This window comes from Bos grunniens, chromosome 10 (genome assembly GCF_055505025.1).
Source record: "Bos grunniens cultivar Pamir isolate PY7600 chromosome 10, Bosgru_T2T1.0, whole genome shotgun sequence".
NCBI classification, from domain to species: Eukaryota; Metazoa; Chordata; class Mammalia; order Artiodactyla; family Bovidae; genus Bos; species Bos grunniens.
The window spans coordinates 60,303,108-60,327,411 of NC_141174.1; the positions used below are offsets into that span (position 1 = coordinate 60,303,108).

General features: G+C 35.7%; 1 protein-coding gene across 3 annotated transcripts in view; it reads left to right on the top strand.

Annotated features, from left to right (window-relative positions):
* Window positions 1-24,304, top strand: part of SOS2 (SOS Ras/Rho guanine nucleotide exchange factor 2) — a 105,936-nt gene that overhangs the window by 51,148 nt on the left and 30,484 nt on the right. For all 3 annotated transcript variants that reach the window (XR_015134780.1, XM_086321594.1, XM_086321595.1), the window contains exons 8-13: window positions 5,312-5,410; window positions 17,946-18,073; window positions 18,570-19,225; window positions 19,631-19,712; window positions 21,341-21,463; window positions 24,137-24,240. Coding sequence is in view for 2 of the 3 variants with exons in the window: in XM_086321594.1 (XP_086177720.1) it covers window positions 5,312-5,410; window positions 17,946-18,073; window positions 18,570-19,225; window positions 19,631-19,712; window positions 21,341-21,463; window positions 24,137-24,240 (1,192 nt within the window). In the remaining variant the exon portion in view is untranslated. The remainder of the gene's footprint in view (window positions 1-5,311; window positions 5,411-17,945; window positions 18,074-18,569; window positions 19,226-19,630; window positions 19,713-21,340; window positions 21,464-24,136; window positions 24,241-24,304) is intronic.

A 24,304-nucleotide genomic window follows, 5' to 3' on the forward strand; every position in this document is an offset into this window, starting at 1 on the left:
TGTCCTATTCTTTGTAACCCCATGGACTGCAGTCTACCAGGCTTCCCTGTCCCTCACCATCTCCCAGAGTTTGCCCAAGTTCATCTCCAACAAATTGGTGATACCATCCAACCATCTCATCCTCTGTTACCCTCTTCTCCTTCTGCCTTCAATGTTTCCCAGCATCAGGGTCTTTCCCAATGAGTTAGCTGTTCGCATCAGGTGGCCAGCTTCAGCATCAGTCCTTCCAAGGAGTATTCAGGGTTGATTTCCTTTAACATTGACTGGTTTGATCTCCTTACTTTCCATGGGACTCTCAGGAGTCTTCTCCAGCACCACAGTTTGAAAGCATCAGTTCTTCAGAGCTCAGCCTTCTTTATTGTCCAGCTCTCCCATCTGTACATCCGTACCAGGAAGACCATAGCCTTGATTATACAGACCTTTATCGGCAAAGTGATGTCTGTTTTCTAACACTCTGTCTAGGTTTGCCATAGCTTTCCTGCCAAGAAGCAGTCGTCTTCTGATTTCATGGCTGCGGTCACCATCTGCAGTGATTTTAGAGTGCAAGAAAAGGAAATCTGTCACTGCTTCCACCTCTTTCCCTCCTATTTACCATAAAGTGATGGGACCAGATGTCATCATCTTAGTTTTTTTGAGTTTTAAGCCAGCTTTTTCACTCTTCTCTTTCACCCTCATCAAGAGGCTCTTTAGTTCCTCTTCACTTTGTGCCATTAGAGTAGTGTCACCTGCCATATCTGAGGTTATTGGTATTTCTCTCAGCAATCTTGATTCCAGAGCTTGTAGCTCATCCAGCCCAGCCTTTCACATGACATGCTTTTCATATAAGTTAAATAACAGGGTGAAATAAACAGCCTTATCATACTCCTTTCTCAATCCTGAACCAGTCAGTTGTTCCATACAGGGATTTAACTATTGCTTCTTGACCCACATACAGGTTTCTCAGGAAACAGGTAAGATGGTCTGGTATTCCCATCTCTTTAAGAGTGTTTCACAGTTTGTTATGATCCATGCAGTCAAAGGCTTTATCATAGTTAATGAAACAGAGGTCGATGTTTTTCTGAAATTCCCTTGCTTTCTCTATGATTCAGCAAATGTTGGTAATTTGTACTCTAGTTCCTGTGCCTTTCCTAAACCCCTTGAACTTCTGAAAGTTCTTGGTTCATGTACTGCTGAAGCCTAGCTTGGAGGATTTTGAGCATAACCTTACTAGCATGGGAGATGAGTGCAATTGTCTGGTGGTTTGAGCATTCTTTAGTACTGCCCTTCTTTGGAGTTGGGATAAGGATTGACCTTTTCCAGTCCTGTGGCCACTTCTGAGTTTTCCAAATTTGCTAACATATTGAATGCAGCACTTTAATAGTATCATCTTTTAGGATTTTAAATAGCTCCGCAGGAATTCCATCACCGCCACTGGCTTTATTGGCAGCAGTGCTTCCTAAGGCCCATTTGACTTCACACTCCAGAATGTTTGGCTCTAAGTGAGAGACGACAGCATCATGGTTGTCTGGGTGATTAATATCTTTTTTGTATGGTTTTTCTGTGTATTCTTTCCATCTCTTCTTGATCTCTTCTGTTTCTATTAGGTCTTTATCATTTCTGTCCTCTACTGTGCCCATCTTTGGATATTAATATTTCCAACTTTCTTGAAGAGATCTCTTGTCTTTTCTGTTGTTTTCCTCTGTTTCTTTGCATTGTTCATTGAAGAAGGCCTTTTCTCTCCTTGCTGTTCTCTGGGACTCTGCATTAGTTGGGTGTACCTTTCCCTTTTTCCCTTGCTTTGCACTTCTTTCTTCAGCTATTTGTAAAGCCTCCTCAGAAAACCACTTTGTATTCTTGCATTTCTTTTTCTTTGGTTTTGTTCACTGCCTCCTGTAGAATATTAAGGACCTCTGTCCATAGTTGTTTAGGCATTCTGTTTACTAGATCTAATCAATTCAGTTCAGTTGCTCAGTTGTGTCCAACTCTTTGCGACACCAAGAACTGCAGCATGCCAGGCTTCCCTGTCCATCACCAACTCCCAGAGCCTACTCAAACTCATGTCTATCACATTGGTGATGCCATCCAACCATCTCATCCTTTGTCGTCCTCTTCTCCTCTCGCCTTCCATCTTTCCTAGCATCAGGGTCTTTTCCAATGAGTCAGTTCTTTGTGTCAGGTGGCCCAGGTATTGGAGTTTCAGCTTCAGCATCTGTCCTTCCAGTGAACACCCAGGACTGATCTCCTTTAGGATGGACAGGTTGGATCTCCTTGCAGTCCAAGGGACTCTCAAGAGTCTTCTCCAATGCCACAGTTCAAAAGCATCTATTCTTCAGCGCTCTGCTTTCTTTATAGTCCAACTCTCATATCCATACATGACCACTGGAAAAACCATAGCTTTGAATAGATGGACCTTTGTTGGTAAAGTAATGTCTCTGCTTTCTAATATGCTGTCTAGGTTGGTCATGGCTTTTCTTCCAGGGAGCAAGTGTCTTTTAATTTCATGGCTGCAGTCACAATCTTCAGTGATTTTGGAGCCCCCCCAAAATAAAGTCTGTCCCTGTTTCCATTGTTTCCCCATCTATTTGCCATGAAGTGATGGGACCAGACACCATGATCTTAGTTTTCTGAATGTTGAGTTTTAAACCAACTTTTTCACTTCCTCTTTAAATTTCATCAAGAGGTTCTTCAGTTCTTCTTTGCTTTCTGCCATAAGGGTGGTATCATCTGCGTATCTGAGGTTACTGATATTTCTCCCGGCAATCTTGATTCCAGCTTGTGCTTCATCCAGCCCGGCATTTCACATGATGTATTCTGCATATAAGTTGAATAAACAGGGTAACAATATACAGCCTTGATGTACTCCTTTTCCAGTTTGGAACCAGTCTGTTGTTCCATGTCCAGTTCTAACTGTTGCTTCTTGACCTGCGTACAGATTTCTCAGGAGGCAGGTAAAGTGGTCTGATAATCCCATCTCTTTCAGAGTTTTCCACAGTTTGTTGTAATCCAGTCAAAGGCTTTGGCTTTGTCAATAAAGCAAAAGTAGATGTTTTTCTGGAATTCTCTTGCTTTTTTGATGATCCAACGGATGTTGACAATTTGATCTCTGGTTCCTCTGCCTTTTCTAAATCCAGCTTGAACATCTGGAAGTTCACAGTTCACATACTGTTGAAGCCTGGCTTGGAGAATTTTGAGCATTACTTTGCTAGCGTGTGAGATGAGTACAGTTGTGTGGTACAGTTTGAACATTCTTTGGCATTGCTTTTCTTTGGGATTGGAATGAAAACTGACCTTTTCCAGTCCTGTGGCCACTACTGAGTTTTCCAGATTTCCTGGCATATTGAGTGCAGCACTTTCACAGCATCATCTTTCAGGATTTGAAATAGCTCAACTGGAATTCCATCCCCTCTGCTAGGTTTGTTCGTAGCGATGCTTCCTAAGGCCCACTTGACTTCACATTCCAGGATGTCTGGCTTTAGGTGAGTGATCACACCATAGTGGTTATCTGGGTCATGAAGATCTTTTCTGTATAGTTCTTCTGTGTATTCTTGCCACCTCTTCTTAATATCTTCTGCTTCTGTTAGGTCCATAGCATTTCTGTCCTTTATTGTGCTCATCTTTGCATGAAATGTTCCCTTGATATTTAGATCTAATACCGTGAATCTCTTTTCATTACCTCCCCTGTGTATTCATAGAGGATTTTATTTAAGTCATACCTGACTGGCCTAGTGGTTTTCTCTGCTTTCTTTAGTTTAAGCCTGAATTTTGCTATGAGGAGCTGATGATCTGAGCCACAGGCAGCTCCCGGTCTTGTTTTTGCTGACTGTATACAGCTTTTCCATTTTCCGGTACACTGTAGTCAATCTGATTTCAGTATTGACCATTTGGTGATGTCCATGTGTAAAGTGATTTCTTGTATTGTTGAAAAAGGGTGTTCACTATGACCAGTGAGTTCTCCTGGCAGAAATCTGTTAGTCTTTTTGCCCTGCTTCATTTTGTACTCCAAGGCCAAACTTGCCTGTTACTCCAGGTATCTCTTGACTTCCTACTTTTGCATTCCAATCCCTTATGATGAAAAGGACATCTGTTTTTTTTGTTAGTTCTAGGAGGTCTTCTAGGTCTTCTGATTACCTTCAGCTTCTTCGGTTTTGGTGGCTGGGGCATAGACTTGGAATGTTGAATGGTTTGCCTTAGAAACAAACTGAGATCATTCTGTTGTTTTTTAAGGTTGCAGCCAAGAACTGCATTTTGGACTCTTGTTGACTGTGATGGCTACTCCATTTCTTCTAAGGGATTCTTGCCCACAGTAGTAGATATAATGGTCATCTGAATTAAATTCACCCATTCTCATCCATTTTAATTCACTGATTCCATTATGATAAAGGAGAGGGGAGGCTTGTAAAGCTCTCATACTTGAACATGCTATGTTAGAAGCAGTTATAGTTTCTTTCAAGTGCTTCCTGTACTGAAGACTGTGGTATTAACTTGTGTATTTCAATTTAAGAGTGAAGTCAGACCTGTTGTGGAAATTTAATGTGATCTGGCTGTTTACTTTGACAGTGAAGATCAGCTGTATCAATTAAGCAGCATTTTTCTTAAGTTAAATGAGCTAAATCTGAAATGTATTTGATCGGTGTTTGGTGAAATAGGTTTAAATCACATCTGCAATGTACCACATCCCCCCAAACACATTCTTTGTAACTACTTAAAACATTTTGAGTAAAAGTGACATAGAAATCTGTGAGAAGATGTATAGCTTTTCAGCATTCCTTTATGGTATTTGGAACCCAAAACTTTTGGGGAAAAAGCTGAGAAGACCATTGTTAAAGTTATATTAGCCATGAAAGATGAAATGTATATATTTAATTAGCTGATAAATTAAAGAAGGAAAAAACTTGATTTATAGCACTTCAATTTCAATATAGAATGCTTTCATTATAGTTTTGATACATCTCTATCTTGTTTGTTTGTTTTTTTAAGTCATGCCCAAAACACAAATGAGGTTAGACTAGAGACTAGTTCCATTAAAGATATCTGTACCCTAATGTTTCTATTGTTTAGTCTAAGTTGTTATTATTGTTGTTTAGTGTTGTTATTATTGTTATTGTTGTTGCTAAGTTGTGTGCAGCTGCTGGGATCCTAGCAGCTTGTGGGATCTTAGTTCTCCCACCAGAGATTGAAACCAAGGATCCAGCAGTTAAAGTGGCGAGTCCTAACCACTGGACCGCCAGAGAGTTCCCTGTATCTTGTATTCTTAAAAACTACTTCTGTTAGGCACTGCTGTTTACGTAACCTTTATATCAGAGATATACTATTTTGTCTTTTCACTTTGCAGTCCATCGCTGATGGTTTTAAAGAGGCAGTTCGTTATGTCCTTCCACGCCTTATGCTGGTGCCAGTATATCATTGTTGGCACTATTTTGAATTATTAAAGGTAAGATAAAAGTTTTCTGAACAAAAAGAAATACTTAGATTTATGAGACTTAAAAACTTTTTCTCTGATGATAGTTTTAATAGTTTTTATTCATAAAAAGAAAATATCTTAAATGTTTTCCTACTTCCCATGGACCATAGAGAAATGCCTTTAATTTTTATATTCATATAATTTCCAAGTTGTAGATAGGGGAAAATGTTACTTTATCTATCACTTGATAATATAAATTCTCAAAGTAATAACATTAAAAAGTTGACTTTTTAAAAATTAATTTTTGGAGACACACAGCAACAATGGTTTAACTTCATATTTTATAAAGGTAATTAATAACTTTTATGTATAACATTGTTCTAAACTTCTGTCATATATAACTTGTCATGAAAAACACGTTTAAAGTTGATACCTTTTGCCCATGCAATGTAGTAGGTAGAACCCAAGTAATGAATTAAAAATTAAAATTGTGATAAAACTTGAACTCGTTTTTAAATATCAGTACACATAAAAATATACTGAATTTCTAAGGGTCTAATATGTAGTATAAACTTTATTATGGTGTATACTTAGAGAAAAATGTAAACATGCTTTATAATAAATAAATGTAATGTACAAGCACACCAGAGGTAAGTTATTGCTCTGACTGTAATGGCAGTTACTTTTTTGCTTTTCTTTACAGTTTGACCACCTATGTATATGTCAGTAAAAATGTATGTAGCCTGTTTCTGAGCTTTTTATCAATTAGATCAAATTATTATAGTATTTTGTGTCATCTTCTCTGAAAGTTACATTGATATTTGTAAGATTCATTGATCCCATGGACAATAGAGCCTGGTGGGCTACAGTTCATGGGGTCACAAAGAGTTGTACATGACTGAGCAACTAACACACAACATAAGATTCACTGATGTTATTTTATGTTTTTCTAATTTAATTTTCTTCCATTGTTTGAATAAACCATGATTTATTTATTGTTCTCTGGCTGAACAATAGTTTTTTGCTATTATTGATAACACTTCTATTGATATTCTTTTTTCTATCTTTTGATACACATGTACATGATTTTGTTTCTCTAGAGTATGTACTCAGGGTTAGAATTGCTTGGTCATAAGGTGTGTATGTTTTCAAATTTAATAGATGAGGTCAAGCAGTTTTTCAAAGTGGAAAGTTTTCCAAAGTTATACAGTTTATACTCCTACCAGAATGCATGATGTCTCTCTTTATGCATTTTTCATATTTAAGATTTTCTATTATATGATCTATTTATAATGGTAACTAATGTTTTATTTTATATTTTCTTGATTATTAATGTGCTTGTACATATGTTGATTGGCCTTTTGAATAACTTTTTATAGGATCGTTCAAGTCTTCTGCCATTGTAAATATCTTCTGGGCCTTGTCTTTGCAGTTTTTCTGATTGTTTTTCTTACTGTTGTGCATCAACTAAAGCTGAATATATTCCATATTTCTAAGAGTTGAGTTTCACTAATGAGATCATGTGCGGTTTCTCTTTATTATTCATTCTTTATATAGATATTATATCTCTGTGTATATAGAGTATACTATATTTGTCTATATGTAGACACTGTGTCTATACCATGTTGGTGGTTTAGACAGCCTGTTCTAACTTTTCCATGTAACTCATTAGTAATATTTAAAATAAAAGCCAGAATAACTAAACTTAGTAGACATCTAGGCAAAGAAATCTTTAGATGATTTCTAATGAATATCTTGGCTCAGATATTGGTAGCTACCCTGGTAGCTCAGTGGTAAAGAATCCACCTGCCAAGGCAGGAGATGTAAGTTTGATCCCTTCATGAGGAAGATGCCCTGGAGAAGGAAATGACAACCCACCCCAGTATTCTTGCCTCGGCAATTCCATGGACAGTGGAGCCTGGTGGGCTACAGTCCATAGGGTTGCAAAAGTCAGGACTTAGTGACTAAACAACTACAACAATAAATACCTACCTCAAGAATTCTTTTTTTATGGAGTCTTACTATCCATAATGTGTGATACTGGAGCTCACTAGCTTTTGTAAACAAATAGATGAGCAACTTGATTTTGTGTATCTCCATGGAGACTAATGGATCCATAAAGAACTCATAGAAAGGATTGTAGGCTTCTCATGAATAATATATTAGCAGCCACAGATGTATATTTAGATTCCTAAAAGTTTTTAGAGAATGTTCATGTCTAATTGGAAGTCCCATCATTAGTTTTATAGTTGCCTTCTAGTATTTGCCAACATTTAAAAATACCAACTTAACTATAGTCAATTCAGTTCAGTTCAGTTGCTCAGTCGTGTCTGACTCTTTGCAACCCCATGAATCACAGCACGCCAGGCCTCCCTGTCTATCACCAACTCCTGGAGTTCACTCAAACTCACGTCCATTGAGTCGGTGATGCCAACCAGCCATCTCATCCTCTGTCGTCCCCTTCTCCTTCTACCCCCAATCTCAGCATCAGAGTCTTTTCCAATGAGTCAACTCTTCACATGAGGTGGCCAAAGTACTGGAGTTTCAGCTTTAGCATCATTTCTTCCAGAGAACACCCAGGGCTGATCTCCTTTAGAATGGACTGGTTGGATCTCCTTGCAGTCCAAGGGACTCTTAAGAGTCTTCTCCAACACCACAGATCAAAAGCATCAATTCTTCAGTGCTCAGCTTTCTTCACAGTCCAACTCTCACATCCATACATGACCACTGGAAAAACCATAGCCTTGACTAGACGGACCTTTGTTGGCAAACTAATGTCTCTGCTTTTGAATATGCTATCTAGGTTGGTCATAACTTTCCTTCCAAGGAGTAAATATCTTTTAATTTCATGGCTGCAGTCACCATCTGCAGTGATTTTGGAGCCCCCCAAAATAAAGTCTGACACTGTTTCCACTGTTTCCCCATCGATTTCCCATGAAGTAATGGGACCAGATGCCATAATCTTCGTTTTCTGAATGTTGAGCTTTAAGCCAACTTTTTTACTCTCCTCTTTGACTTTCATCAAGAGGCTTTTTAGTTCCTCTTCACTTTCTGCCATAAGGGTGGTATCATCTGCATATCTGAGGTTACTGACATTTCTCCTGGCAGTCTTGATTCCAGCTTGTGCTTCTTCCAGCCCAGCGTTTCTCATGATGTACTCTGCATATAAGTTAAATAAGCTGGGTGACAATATACAGCCTTGACGTACTCCTTTTCCTGTTTGGAACCAGTCTGTTGTTCCATGTCCAGTTCTAACTGTTACTTCCTGACCTGCATGTAGGTTTCTCAAGAGGCGGTCTGGTATTCCATTCTTTTTCAGAATTTTCCACAGTTTATTGTGATCCACACAGTCAAAGACTTTGGCATAGTCAATAAAGCAGAAATACATGTTTTTCTGGAACTCTCTTGCTTTTTCGATGATCCAGCGGACGTTGGCAATTCGATCTCTGGTTCCTCTGCCTTTCCTAAAACCAGCTTGAACATCTGGAAGTTCATGGTTCACATATTGCTAAAGCCTGATTGGAGGATTTTGAGCATTACTTTACTAGCGTGTGAGATGAGTGCAGTTGTGCGGTAGTTTGAGCATTCTTTGGCATTGCCATTCTTTGGGATTGGAATGAAAACTGACCTTTTCCAGTCCTGTGGCCACTGCTGAGTTTTCCAAATTTGCTGGCATATTGAGTGCAGCACTTTCACAGCATCATCTTTCAGGATTTGGAATAGCTCAACTGGAATTCCATCACCTCCACTAGCTTTGTTCGTAGTGATGCTTTCTAAGGCCCACTTGACTTCACATTCCAGGCTGTCTGGCTCTAGGTCAGTGATCACACCACTGTGATTATCTGGGTCGTGAAGATCTTTTTTGTACAGTTCTTCTGTGTATTCTTGCCATCTCTTCTTAATATCGTCTGCTTCTGTTAGGTCCATAGCATTTCTGTCCTTTATGGAGCCCATCTTCACATGAAGTGTTCCCTTGGTATCTCTAATTTTCTTGAAGAGATCTCTAGTCTTTCTCATTCTGTTATTTTCCTCTATTTCTTTGCATTGATCACTGAGGAAGGCTTTCTTATCTCTTGCTATTCTTTGGAACTCTGCATTCAGATGTTTATATCTTTCCTTTTCTCCTTTGCTTTTCACTTCTCTTCTTTTCACAGCTATTTGTAAGGCCTCCCCAGACAGCCATTTTGGTTGTTTGCATTTCTTTTCCATGGGGATAGTCTTGATCCCTGTCTCCTGTACAGTGTCATGAAACCTCCATCCATAGTTCATCAGACACTCTGTCTATCAGATGTAGTCCCTTAAATCTATTTCTCACTTCCACTGTATAATCATAAGGGATTTGATTTAGGTCATACTTGAATGATCTAGTGGTTTTCCCTACTTTTTCAATTTAAGTCTGAATTTGGCAATAAGGAGTTCATGATCTGAGCCACAGTCAGCTCCTGGTCTTGTTTTTGCTGACTGTATAGAGCTTCTCCATCTTTGGCTGCAAAGAATATAATCAATCTGATTTCGGTGTTGACCATCTGGTGATTTCCATGTGTAGAGTCTTCTCTCGTGTTGTTGGAAGAGGGTGTTTGCTATGACCAGTGCATTCTCTTGACAAAAGTCTGTTAGTCTTTGCCCTGCTTCATTCCGTATTCCAAGGCCAAACTTGCCTGTTACTCCAGGTGTTTCTTGACTTCCTACTTTGCATTCCAGTCCCCTATAATGAAAAGGACATCTTTTTGGGGTGTTAATTCTAAAAGGTCTTGTAGGTCTTCATAGAACCATTCAACTTCAGCTTCTTCAGCATACTGGTGGGGCATAGGCTTGGATTACTGTGATATTGAATGGTTTGCCTTGGAAACGAACAGAGATTATTCTGTCGTTTTTGAGATTGCATCCAAGTACTGCATTTCTGACTCTTTTGTTGACCATGATGGCTACTCCATTTCTTCTAAGGGATTCCTGCCCACAGTAGTAGATATAATGGTCATCTGAGTTAAATTCACCCATTCTAGTCCATTTTAGTTCACCGATTCCTGGAATGTCGACGTTCACTCTTGCCATCTCCTGTTTGACCACTTCCAATTTGCCTTGATTCATGGACCTAAATTCACTTTTCACGTTTATGCATTGGAGAAGGAAATGGCAACCCACTCCAGTGTTCTTGCCTGGAGAATCCCAGGGACGGGGGAGCCTGGTGGGCTGCCATCTATGGGGTCGCACAGAGTTGGACATGACTGAAGCGACTTAGCAGTAGCATGGACCTAACTGTAATAGAAGTTAACTAAAATAGAAGCTTACTATTTTTGCCCTGTCTAGATGATTAGTTTTAAAATCTCTGAGGTCTGAATCTAAAATCGGACATTGACTATAATGGCCTGATTCATCCTAATGTCACAGCTACTTTTACTACCAATTAATTACTGGACTCCAAGTATTTTTAGCCACTGTGATTGGGACTAGTAGTTGGTCAGTTAATTGAAAATGAACTGAAGAATCATAAATCATTTTAATTATCAATCATAATCATTTTAATAAACACTCATTTTAATAAACACAAAACCCCTAGAGATGAACATTTGTATATATTTATATGCTAATCTGTTGACTTAGGGTAAAACCTTTTCTTTGAGTATGAATCTTACTTAAGTCACAAACAGTATCTCTATGATTTCTACTTTCCATTTATTTTAGATGGTACATAACCTTGAAGATCCTTGTAAAGCAATCTGATTGCCGAAATCTAAATTTTTATAATTTTTCCAATACTTTTATGATTTGTCTTCCCTATATCTTTTAAAAATGACTTGCCTTTAAAGTTATTAGATTTGAGTTTTTATATAAATATTTTTATAGTCATATTTCTTTAGCTTATATAGTTATTGAATTATATAATTATAAGCACAACTGTCATTCATATTTGGAAACATTTACTACTGATTCTTGGTAATTATATGACTCATTTAGTGGGCTCAGAAGGGCCTAAGTATTCTAGAAAGTGACCCATTTATTTATAGCATTATTGTCCGGTGGGAATCAGTCTGTATGTTACACAGTGGGAATGATCCATAGTAAGAAATACATTTAACATCATGATAATGCTATACGACCATACACACACACAAAGCAAAAAGGTTTTTGAAATGCTACTCGGCATTTCATGGAATATATTCACACCCTATATTCTGTTATATTCTATTCTGTTTCTTTTTTTAAAAAAGGATCCATTCATTTCATAATTCAGTGTATTATGACATAGATTTTGAAAAACCAAAATAAGGATTAATTCTAGACATAAGCAAAAAGAATTATCACATGATCAGATAAGAAATTACTTTTTACATTTTATATCTGTTCTGACTGTGATACTGTTCCTTTTAATAATAATTTACTATTTTTTTAATTGTGGTCAAACATGAAATTACTGTCTTAACCATTTTAAGCGTATAGCTCAGTAGTGTTAAGTATATTGTTATACACCCAGTGTTGTTGGACACATGGATTGCTTCTGCTTTTTGGCTATGATAAATAATACTGCCGTGAACAAATATGTCATCAAGACTGTTTTTAATTCTTTGGATATATAGCCAGAAGTGAAATTGCTGCATCATAGGGTAATTCTGTTTTTAATTTTTTGAGGAAGCACTGTATGATATTCCATAGTAACTTTATACTCTTTTACATTTCCACCAATAGCACACACTGTTTACAGTTTCTCCACTTCCTTGCCAGCACTTGTTATTTTCTGTATTTTTATTTTTTGATAATAGCCTTCCCGATGGATGTGAGATGGTATCTCATGGTTTTGACTTGTATTTCCCTATTTGTGACAGTGAACATCCTTTTATTTGCTTTTTGACCATTTATATATCTTGTTTGGAGAAATGTCTATTCAAGTCCTTTGCCCACTTTTTATTTGGGTTATTTGTAAATATTTTTGTGGTGGTTTTATAGGAGTTCTTTATATATTCTGAATATTAAACCTTTTGAATGTGTCATTTCCGGTACTGTCTCCCATTCTGGTGATTATCTTTTTGTGATATTGTTTGAGCTCAAGCACTCATTCGAAAGAAATTTCATTTCATATTGAGCCTACTTTGGGATGAGACCCATAGGAAAGAAGGCTCGACCAGTGTAACTTACGGCTGTCATGTTCCTTTGGGAATAAAAAACACTGTCCTGGAGCAGTTTTAGGCCAGCTTTAATTTGAAATATTTGCCTTGGTCATGTACCAAGGAAGATTTATTTATGGATATAATGTTTAAATATTATTTGAGTTTTACTTCCCAGAGTCAGAATTTATGATAAGAAGACAGAAAGACAACTACATAATGAGAAATTATAGGATATCATATATAGTTTTCCTAAAATTATTTTACACTTGTAGAATAGTATTATTTTGTTGTTGGATTATTATTATTTTTAGCAATACTTTAAAGTTCATGTTATAGGTAATATGATTCTTTTTTTTGTTCTTTTCCAATTTAAGCCCCTCTGGGGTTAATCATAAACTACTTTCATTTTCTTTATTTTTCTCAGATAAATTTTAGATATTTCTTTCCTTAATATATATTCCAACCCTTATGTAAGAGGAAACAGAAATCACAAATTCATTTCCTGATTTATAAGCATCTTTATAATATACTTCTTATATTCTAAGAAAAAAATCTGTTTATCCTTCTGTTACTAGGAACATATCAACTCTTAGTTCAGAATTGATTTTTTCAAATCCAAGTAACATTCTTCTCCTCTCTTACTCTGGTCATTCCCTGGAAATTTAGTAATGGAAAGAATAAATATTTTCCTCTGAAGAGAACTTTATCTTAATTTGAAGCTTAACAGGAATACCTATTACTAATAACTTTAATGAAGTTCATTGGGAACGATAAGCCAATATTTTAGTGAAACAATTGAAAATGTTTCTTTAGGTAATATTTTTTTTAACCTTTTACTTTGAAAAATATAGGGGAAAAGTTACAAAAATAGTATGCTCCCTTCATCTAGATTCCCTAATTGTTAACATTATGTAACAATTACTTTGTCACCTACAGAGAAAGTGACAAAAAAGAATTCCTGTGTGTGTATTTAAGTGTATTTATAACATCAAGAAGTTGAGATAATGTCTATTAAAAGAAATGTTCTGGCTCTTGAAAAAAATATGTGAGAATATTTTACTATGTAATATTTACTGTTTCAGTACTGACACAGCACTCAAAGATATCTGAAGGAAGATAATGCACATTTTTAAAAAGCACATAAAGAGAAGTAACAGGTTTTATTGAGGTGAATTTCCCACCAAATTTCTAAAATCCTATTTTTATGAAAATCTAGAGAGAAGTTTATTATTACCAAAAGAGAATTGATCACATATATTATTTCACATCTAAACTGAACTCCCAGCATGATAAACTAGAGATAAATTCATAATTTAATATAATTTCTCCTGTCTTAGGCACATGTATCTGTAATAGATGGGCTTCCCAGATGGCTCGGTGGTGAGAATTCACCTGCCAATGTAGGAGACGCAGGTTGGATCCTTGGGTCCAGAAGATCCCCTGGAAGAGGAAATGGCAACCCACTCCAGTATTCTTTCCTGGAAAATCGTACAGTCCATGGGGTCACAAAGAGTTGAACATAAATGAATTCATATCCTGAATTGATATAGCAGTTTATAGAAATTTAAGAGTTTCAGTGAAGTCTTAGAGTTAAGAAAAAACTTACATAAAGTATAAAATCTCAGGCAAAATACACATATATGCTACTAAGGAGAATAGTGTATCAGGTAAGCAAAGAATATATTCTTCAGTCAAATTCATAAGGTAGTACACATTAATGAAAGATTATTTCCCCTTTACTACTTAGTTTAAGCATAAATTGCAAGGGCATTTATTCTCTTTGGGAGAAGGAAATGGCAACCCACTCCAGTATTCTTGCTTGGAAAATCCCATGGACAGAGGAGCCTGATAGGCTACAGTCCATGGTCACAAAGAGTCCGACACGACTGAATGACTTCACTTTCTTTCACTTTCACTTTTATTCTCTTTGACCTCTTTCCCAAAGCACACTTCATTTTATTTCTTAAACTGTGTAATTATCCAGTTTATGGTTAAGATAAAGGGGAATCCCCTTCAATTCATTCACCAGAGTTTGGCATAGTCCAGTTTTTTGCATAATTGTGTTCGGTGTCATTGGAGAGAGGCATGCAAAAAGGATGGAATCTGAGTTCCTTGGTTTGAATATAGACTCTGCCATTCATCTTGGGTGCCTCAGTTTCTTCATCTGTGACATGTGTATGATGATAGTACCTATCTTACAGAGTTGTAACAAGCATTAAATAAGCCAGTGCATAAAAGAGCATGCACAGAATGCTTTTTATCAAGAGCTTAATAAATGTTCATTGTTGTTATTTGTCTAAACACTTAACAAAATTCTAAGTATTTATACAACAGTCACTCATTCTCATTACTTTCTTGGGTACCTACCATTTGTGGGTACCGTACTAAAAATGAATAAAATATATCCCCAAGCTAAAGAGTTCATGTTTTAGTAAAGAAGATAAATGTCAGACAAATAATTACAATATAGGAAGTGCCTAATAAAAGTAATTCTATGGGATAGTGAGGCAGGAGTTACCAACTCTGTCTAGGAAAGTTAGAAAAAGATGTATATGAGTGTTGAGTATGCTAGAATTTATCATCCTGTTCTGGTATGTTGGTGTTATTAAATTGAGGGAGCCATAAAAGACAAATGCTGAGGGACTATTACAGATTAAAAGAGAGAATAGAAACATGACAACTAAGTACATACTGATTGGATCCTGTATTGGGGTGGGGTGGAGGTGGGTGGGATTGCCCTAAGAACAGGATTGGGACATTAAGCAAAAGTTTCCTGAAGTTATCACTATACTGTAAAAGAATTTTTGTTCTAAGACACACTGAAATATCAAAGGAATAAGGGGAATGACACTATTTGAGAATAGTTTGTGATGTATTTGAGAAACAATCTCAGAGCCATTTAGCAATGGCGGGAGACCTGAGTTTGATCCCTGGGTTGGAAAGATCCCCTGGAGGAGGGCATGGCTACTCACTCCAGTATTCTTGCCTGGAGAATCCCCATAGACAGAGGAGCCTGGCAGGCTACAGTCCATGGGGTCACAAGGAGTCAGACACAACTGAGCAACCAAGCATAGCAAGCACAGCACCTTCCTCAACAAGGAACTGAGAGAATTGTGTCACAGACTACTCTCAGGTAGTTCAGCAGGAGAATGCCACATAACACTCACACACAGAGTGGTATAGCCTTTGTGGTAGTAGTAGTAGTGTTAGTCGCTCAGTCATGTTCTACTCTTTGTGACCCTATGGACTGTAGCCCGCAGGTTCCTCTGTCCATGGGATTCTCCAGGCAAGAATACTGGAGTGGGTTGCCATGATCTCCTCCAGGGGATCTTCCCCACCCAGGGATCGAACCCAGGTCTCTGGCATATGCAGAGAGATTCTTATAAGTGTTAAAAACTGGTTACTCTGAGTAACAAGAGTTGCTTACATTATTTTTATAACTTTTCTACAAATTTGATATTATTTCAAAGGAAAAAATTCAAGGGGGAGGAAAAAGGAAAGAGCTTACTAAGGAGGAGGCATTTGAACTGTATCATGGAGGCTAAATTCACCAGGTAGATAAGAGAAGCACAGACAAATATGTAGAAAGCACTATCAATGTGAAAGAGCATGACTTACATGCAAGGTAATTCAGTATGGTAATTTCTACATCATGATAAGAATACGTTCTCCCAAATATCTATAGAGAATTAGCTTGGGTTTCATTAATCTGATGTTTATTGAATCTTACTGCCCAAATTCAAGAAATGTTTATTTAGCAAATTATTGGACTGTGTTTATGCCAAAGAAAGCCATTGTTTTGTATACTTATATCACTGGAAAATCCTATGCTTTAAACATCCTGAAGTTTTATTTCTCTTTGATAGCCTGAAATTATTCATGGATATGTAGAAATGATAAGGCCACTTGCTTGGAAACTTTTGCTTAGGTTTGAGCAACCTTACGATGAAATTTACAGTAGAAATTTAGTGTCCTCATACACCTAAATTGAAAAGCAGTTCTCATTTTGGTAGAACCTCATTATTAGTGATAATTTGGAAATTTGGATCAACAGAAGCAGTAAAAATAAAAAATCTGTAATTAAGCATTTTGTCTCATCAATGTCTATATTAGGGAAATATTTTAGAGTGGAGCTGAAAAGAATCTTTTTGTAAGAAGCTTTCAAACAGCAAAATGAAGTGATTTGGTAGTAATTTTCACCTTTAGAAGTCAGAGTGATCGAGTGCTAATCATGTTTTAAACCGGTGGGTTTTTTTTAAACTCTTTTTCCCTTCATCTTTTCAATTTATTTCTTAAATCTGGAGATGATGATAGTCTCTTAAATTATTTATATTGCAAATCTTTGATAGCAAGACTTCTATATGTATCTTGAAAAATATCTAATGGGTCTGTGCTCCATATAGAGAATAATTTCTAGACGTATATGTGAAAGGTAATGGACCTAGTATTAAACAGCATCCATTCAGTTCCTTGCTAAGGAAGAAGAGCCATTGCTGAATGGTTTTCAGATTGTTCTTGGAGTATAAGGAAAATTTATCACAAAATTTCTAGTGAGGTAGTTTAAGATCATGAAATAGACTTAAACTTTTAAAAATTTTCTGAAGCAATTTAAATTTTTCCATATTCTCATATAAATGTGTATTTATATCTACATAATCTCTGTATAATGCTCCTCTTGGAGTTCTTCTGTCAAAGCACTGAAGCATCGTCCAGTCTGAATTACTTATTATAAGGTGAATTTTCTTCCATTTTGAGACTGAGCTATTAGAGTTTTTGCTTAAATGAAACGAAGCCAGAGTTGTTAAGATTAATGATGTAATTTGTTATTATAAGTGTCATTTCTAAGGATTAGTAAGATAGGATATTAATTTTCATGGATTCTTGATGTTTACTAGAATAGTTGAATTTTATGTTGTAAAAAATGTCAGTTGGATCTTTTTGTGATGCTGTTTGTAGAAAAGTTTATGAAAGATTGAATTGCTAAAATTAGCATACTTGATTTTATTGTGTAACAAAAATATGCAAGCTCTTAAAAATCTGTAAAAGTTAAGAATTTAATCATTAGAGAATGTGAAATAGTATGTATTTATCTTTTCTCTATTCATAGTTACAAATAAAAGTAACTTGTAAGCCTCATGTTTTGCATGTTTTAAACTATTTTTATATATCTGGAAAATGTCTTTTTCGAGACATTTTCTGGAAATACCTGGAAATTTACTTTTTGTTTTTTATGATTGTAATGGTTATAGTACTTTATATCTGTATTGTATTTGCATATATAGAAAGAGGGCTGTTTTGAAGGATCAGGAGGTATACTTAATTATATAAAATTATAGTTGTTTTTATTAAGTATACTTAAAATTCTTTTAGAGTTCATAATGTTTGTTGCTGCTTCCTCTAAGTATGAGAAAGGGAAAGAATTGAACAATGCAGGTTTAATTTTTCTGTTTGGTTTTTCTTAGCAATTGAAAATACGTAGTGAAGAGCATGAAGACAGAGAATGTTTGAACCAAGCTATTACTGCTCTCATGAATCTCCAAGGTAGTATGGACCGAATTTACAAGCAGTATTCACCTAGACGCCGACCTGGGTAATTCCACACTGTTGAAAATATGAATGCTTATGCAGTATTTCACTTATATCTGATGTCTGGTTTTCTAAAGTGTTACTTACAGTGATAGTTGCATTCTTGAAAGTTATATTTTTGTTTTACATTTTTATTTTGCCCTTTAGCCTTTTAAAATTGGTGTTGTCATATTGTTAAGATATATTTAACAAAAATTTTAAAAGATATATTTAATAACTTATTTATATAAGAAATTTAATATTATTTTCATTTTAATTCTTAGGACCTCAGGAATCATGTCAAGTCTCTACGATTTCTCTTTCTGAATAATGAAATTGAAGCATGTATTATTTAATGGCAAAGTTAGGAGAAAGTAAATGCTGTGTGCAAAATTTAGTGTTTAGTTATTTAATATTTTTGTCACTTGATTTAAAGTAGTTTATACTTCAGGCAATTAAGGTTGCTTAGCCATTGAGTAAGCTAAATTTATCTTGGTTTTTTTTTTTTTTTTTTTTTTTAGGGATCCTGTTTGCCCTTTTTATAATCGTCAATTAAGAAGCAAGCACCTGGCTATTAAAAAAATGAATGAAATTCAGAAAAACATAGATGGATGGGAAGGCAAAGATATTGGACAGTGTTGTAATGAATTTATTATGGAAGGCCCATTGACAAGAATTGGTGCTAAACATGAACGGCATATTTTTCTCTTTGATGGCTTAATGATTAGCTGCAAACCCAATCACAGCCAGTCACGCCTTCCAGGATGCAGTAGTGCAGAATACAGATTAAAAGAAAAATTTGTCATGAGGAAAATACAAATATGTGATAAAGAAGATACTTGTGAGTGCAAACATGCTTTTGAATTAGTATCCAAAGATGAAAACAGCGTAATATATGCTGCTAAGTCTGCCGAAGAGAAAAATAATTGGATGGCAGCACTTATTTCCCTTCAGTATCGTAGTACTCTTGATCGAATGCTAGATTCAGTATTATTGAAGGAAGAAAATGAACAACCATTGAGATTACCAAGTCCTGAAGTGTATCGTTTTGTGGTAAAAGACTCTGAGGAAAACATTGTTTTTGAAGACAACTTGCAGAGTAGAAGTGGAATCCCCATTATTAAAGGAGGAACTGTGGTGAAATTAATTGAAAGGCTAACATATCATATGTACGCAGGTATGTGGAGCTCTTTACAAGTGGTTATATAGGGCAGAGGATATCCAAAACCTTTTCAAGATTGTTCAGAAACACTTAGGGCCTAGGAAGAAAATAGACTGCCTCTAAAATTTAAAAGGAATACTGCAGAATCAATAGGAATAAATACCTAATTAAATGTCTATATAGTGTTAACTTCGTTAATAAATATTCATCAAAATTTTATGTTCATGAATCTTGAATTTGAAAATATCCCTTTATCAAGAAGCAGTCCTTTATCAAGAGATACCACAATTGGCAGGAAAAGCAACAGTGGGGGGAACCAGGAAAAAAAGAAAGGAAGGAAGGCCTCCAAAATATGCCACTTTGAATTAATTAAACTGAGTAAATTGAATATGCAATGTGTTCTGTGCTCTGCCTTTTCAGATCCCAATTTTGTTCGTACTTTTCTTACTACATATCGTTCATTTTGTAAACCACAGGAATTACTAAGCTTACTGATTGAACGGTAAGAAAAATACTTATTTCACTTATTTTTACATTTTTTAAAAAGTTAACTTTTTTACCTTGCAAAGTGCTAGGTACCCAGTATGTACTCAGGTAGTTTTTGAACATAATTTATTCAACATTAAATTCACAGTATTATTATTCTCTTTAAGTAGCATACTTACTGAAATCCCTGTTTATAACAGATCTTTTCAGATCCTAGCAAAATTTATAGTGGTAATCAGAAAGACTCATTTTTATAGGATAAAAAATATGAATTTTAATGAAATTTTTTCTATGCAATAAAACAATACTTCCTTGAAAGAAGCTTTTCACTTTTAAAACAAACCTTTTATTGTGAAAAATTTCAAAACATATGCAAGAGAAAATATATTCTGTTAATAAACCCCATTTATCAATCATCCAACTTCAATAATTATCTCCTTGTATTTCATCTGTTTCCCTGTTGATTTGAATACCCTAGTCCCAGGATTATTTTGAAGTAAATCCGTGGCAACATGTTTGTCAGTATTATTTCCATTAGTATTTCTAAAAGATAAGTATTCTTATTAAAAGCATAATCACAATATCATTATTAGACCTAAAAAATTAAGATTTCCTTTATTGAGTAATTTTTAAAAATTAAGTTTTGAATTGGCTTTTTCTTTCTTACTGAGTATGTTAGTGGTATTTTAAAATGCTTTATAGGTTAAACTGTAGTATTTGAGCTTCAACATAATTTTGTTTTATATTTTAAAACTTAACCAGATTTTTATCTGGACCTCTATCATTATGTTATCCCATGAAGCTAACTATACCAGACTCAGTCAGTATAATGTGCTATGAAGATTTACTTGGTTGCCTTTTCACGTTCAAAATAAGGAATGCACATATGGTATATATATATTTATTTATTTATAGTATTTATGTGAAAGTGTTAGTCACTCAGTTGTGTTTGATTCTTTGTGACTCCACGGACTGTAGCCCACCAGGCTCCTCTGTCCATGGAATTCTCCAGGCAAGAATATTGGGGTTCCTATTACCTTCTCCAGAGGATCTTCCTGACCCAGGGATCAAACCCCGGCCTCCTGCATTGCAGGCTGATTCACCACTGTCTGAGCCACCAGGGAAGCCCCATTATTATATTATAGCTACATTTCCTATGGTTGGGGAAGGTGTTTTTTTTTTAAACTTTGATTTTTTTTTCCACTTAGTTATGTTTTTTAAATACTATTTAAAATTCAGTGTGGGACTTCCTTTGGATTAATATTCGTTTATTTAAGGAAACATATTTACTTTCATTTTAATAAAATAAATATTAAAGATAGGATTAGATAAGGTATCTCTGTTATGTTTTTAAAGAGGTCATACTCTATTGATTGTCTTCTTGGATCTTTTCCATTGACCTTTTCTACGTTGGTCAGTGCTAGTTATTAAACTTTTGATAAAAGTAAGAATATAAGTATTCGGTACTATATAGCTAAAGGGCAGTGTTTTGTAGTATGTAGTACTTTAAGAGAAGTTTATCAGTTTCAGTTTTCACATAAATGGTAGGAAAGAAGTTTGCTTATTAAAGTGTCTTTCCTGCTATATTTGAAATCCTCATTTCTGAACAACAAAAAATTTCTCTCATTTTGCTTTTCTTCTTAGATTTGAAATTCCAGAGCCAGAACCTACTGAAGCAGATAAATTGGCGTTAGAAAAAGGCGAGCAGCCCATCAGTACAGACCTTAAAAGGTTTCGCAAGGAATACGTCCAACCAGTACAACTTAGGTTTGGCCTGAATATTGTATTTTTTATGTGTCATTCAATTTTCAGTATATAGTTAGCACAAAAATTTTTACCTCTTAATTCAGATGTAGGTTATTTTATTAATTGCACAGCAGTTAAACTTTCAAGTTCTATGTGACTGCTACTGCTACTGCTAAGTCGCTTCAGTTGTGTCAGACTCTGTGCGACCCCATAGACAGCAGCCTACCAGGCTCCCCCATCCCTGGGATTCTCTAGGCAAGAACACTGGAGTGGGTTGCCATTTCCTTCTCCAATGCATGAAAGTGAAAAGTCAAAGTGAAGTCGCTCAGTTGTGTCCAACTCTTAGTGACCCCATGGACTGCAGCTTACCAGGCTCCTCGGTCCATGGGATTTTCCAGGCAAGAGTACTGGAGTGGGGTGCCATGAAGCTACTCTTAATTCCCTGAAGAAATTTAATTATTAAAATATACTGTGTTATATGCATCAGATATCTCTCACAGGCAATATGTTATGGCTTATAGGCTAGGGTACCTAATAAGTAAAAATATTTTGATTTTATATGAATTTTGCCTACTGTCAGTCCTCTCTACCCTTTTGATTTCATTTTTGTCTCAGTGTGATCATTTAGTAATCCTAGACTTTTTTCTGTTTATAATATTTATGAAAGTTCTAGTTCTTTCCCTACTCTCTTCCCACAAGATACATTGATATATGTTACTTACCTGCTGCTGCTGCTAAGTCGTGTCAGTCATGTCCGACTCTGTGCAACCCCATAGACAGCAGCCCAGCAGGCTCCCCCATCCCTGGGATTCTCCAGGCAAGAACACTGGAGTGGGTTGCCATTTCCTTCTCCAATGCATGAAAGTGAAAAGTGAAAGTGAAGTCACTCAGTCATGTCCGAGTCTTCGAGACCCCATGGACTGCAGCCTACCAGGCTCCTCCGTCCATGGGATTCTCCAGGCAAGAGTACTGGAGTGGGTTGCCATTGTCTTCTCTCTGTTACTTACCTAAACAATGTCATTTCAGTATTTGTTTTTTCATGACTTAAAAAAAAATTTATTGAAGTACAGTTGATTTATAATCTTGTGTTAGTTTCAGGTGTACAGCAAAGTGATTCAGTTTTATATATACTTTTTATCTTTTTTAGATTGTTTTCTATTATAGGTTATTACAAGATAATGAGCATAGTTCCCACTGCTATACATTTGGTCCTTGTTGGTTATCTATGTAGTAATTTCTAAAAATATATTTAGTAATAGCATCTGCCAGTTGTTAACGTTACTCTGTGTGCCTAAGTGCTTGATCTTTTTTATTTTGTCCTTCACTTCGTTTAAAAGAAAATTGAAAGTTAACAGAATAAAGTAATTTGAGATAGGTCGTATAAAAGGAGTGACAGGACAGGGTTCAGACTTACATCTGACTGCCTGAGCCAGTGCTTGCTTGTTCGTTTCAATGTTCAGTGAGCATTGAAAATTGAAAGCTCCTTTGATTAGGCCTATTTATAGTGCAAGTGAAAATCATGGGAATCATAACCTTTTCCATGGGAAAACTGAGATATCTTATTAGTTATATATGATTAAATATTTCTCCTGTAAATGTTAGGGTTCCTTGATTAATGTTAACCATAAACTGAAAATTTAAAACTAAGTATATTAAATGTTTATTTTCAAGGATAATTACCACAAATAAATGCAGTTTTGGCGGAATGATGATGCTTCCAACTATATATCTTTTAGCCAAAACTTTTAGTATGTCATTCTTTGTGTAAGAAGATAATGCCTTAAGCCACTGAGCTAACCAGGCCCTTAAGGTTGTTTTATTCCAGATACCATTAGAAATTTAGAGTATTTTCTTAGTCTGGGGAAAAAACTATTGCCTGACAATTACTGGGTGGTTGTGGAGGGTATAGGTGGGAAGATAACCTAGAAATAGTCATTCATTGAAATAATGAAGGAAAAATGCTAATGAAATTAATATATACTAACTATCTTTGTGATGGAGAATGGAATGTTATATTTGTGTCAATTGTTTACATCTTTATTTGCAAGGTATAAGTAATTATTTATGAGGTACTATAAAACAAAATGGGCTTCCCAGGTGGTGCCTGGTGGTAAAGAACCCGCCTGCCAGTACAGGTAGATGTAAGAGACTTGGGTTCGATCCCTGGGTTGGAAAGATCTCCTGGAGGAGAGCATGGCAGTGCACTCCAGTACTCTTGTCTAGAGAATCCCATGGACAGAGGAGCCTCGCAGGGTGGAGTCCATAGGGCTGCACTGAGTTGGACACAACTGAAGCGACTAAGCAGCAGCAGCGTAAAACAAAATAGCTCGGTCAGAAATACTTTTGTCTTTTGAAAAAAAAGAATGTGAGCCTACCTGCAAATACAGGTAATTTGATGATAGCACTTGCATTTAGAACCAAATACACTAAATCTTAGTTGGTTTTCAAATTTTAGGTCTTTCAAAGAAATCCTTTTACAATTGAAGAACTTAAAAGTAGCTTTTGTAATTATAGAGAATAAATTTTCTACATATGAAAAAAGAAAAGGTACTTTTCCATGCTTATAAAATTAGAAACTCTTGGGTTTTATATTGGCCCTAGTGTATAAAAGTACCACCATGGCATTAGAGAAGTGAAAGAAGTATAATTGAACGTTTGGGTTTTACTAAAATATGTTTCTTTTCATTTTGTCAGAGTCTTAAATGTGTTTCGGCACTGGGTTGAACACCATTTTTATGACTTTGAAAGAGACTTGGAGCTGCTTGAAAGACTAGAATCCTTCATTTCAAGTGTAAGAGGTATATTATTTAAAGATTTGATTGACTCTTCTGTTGCACATGAGGTTTTGTTGTTTTTTTTTAA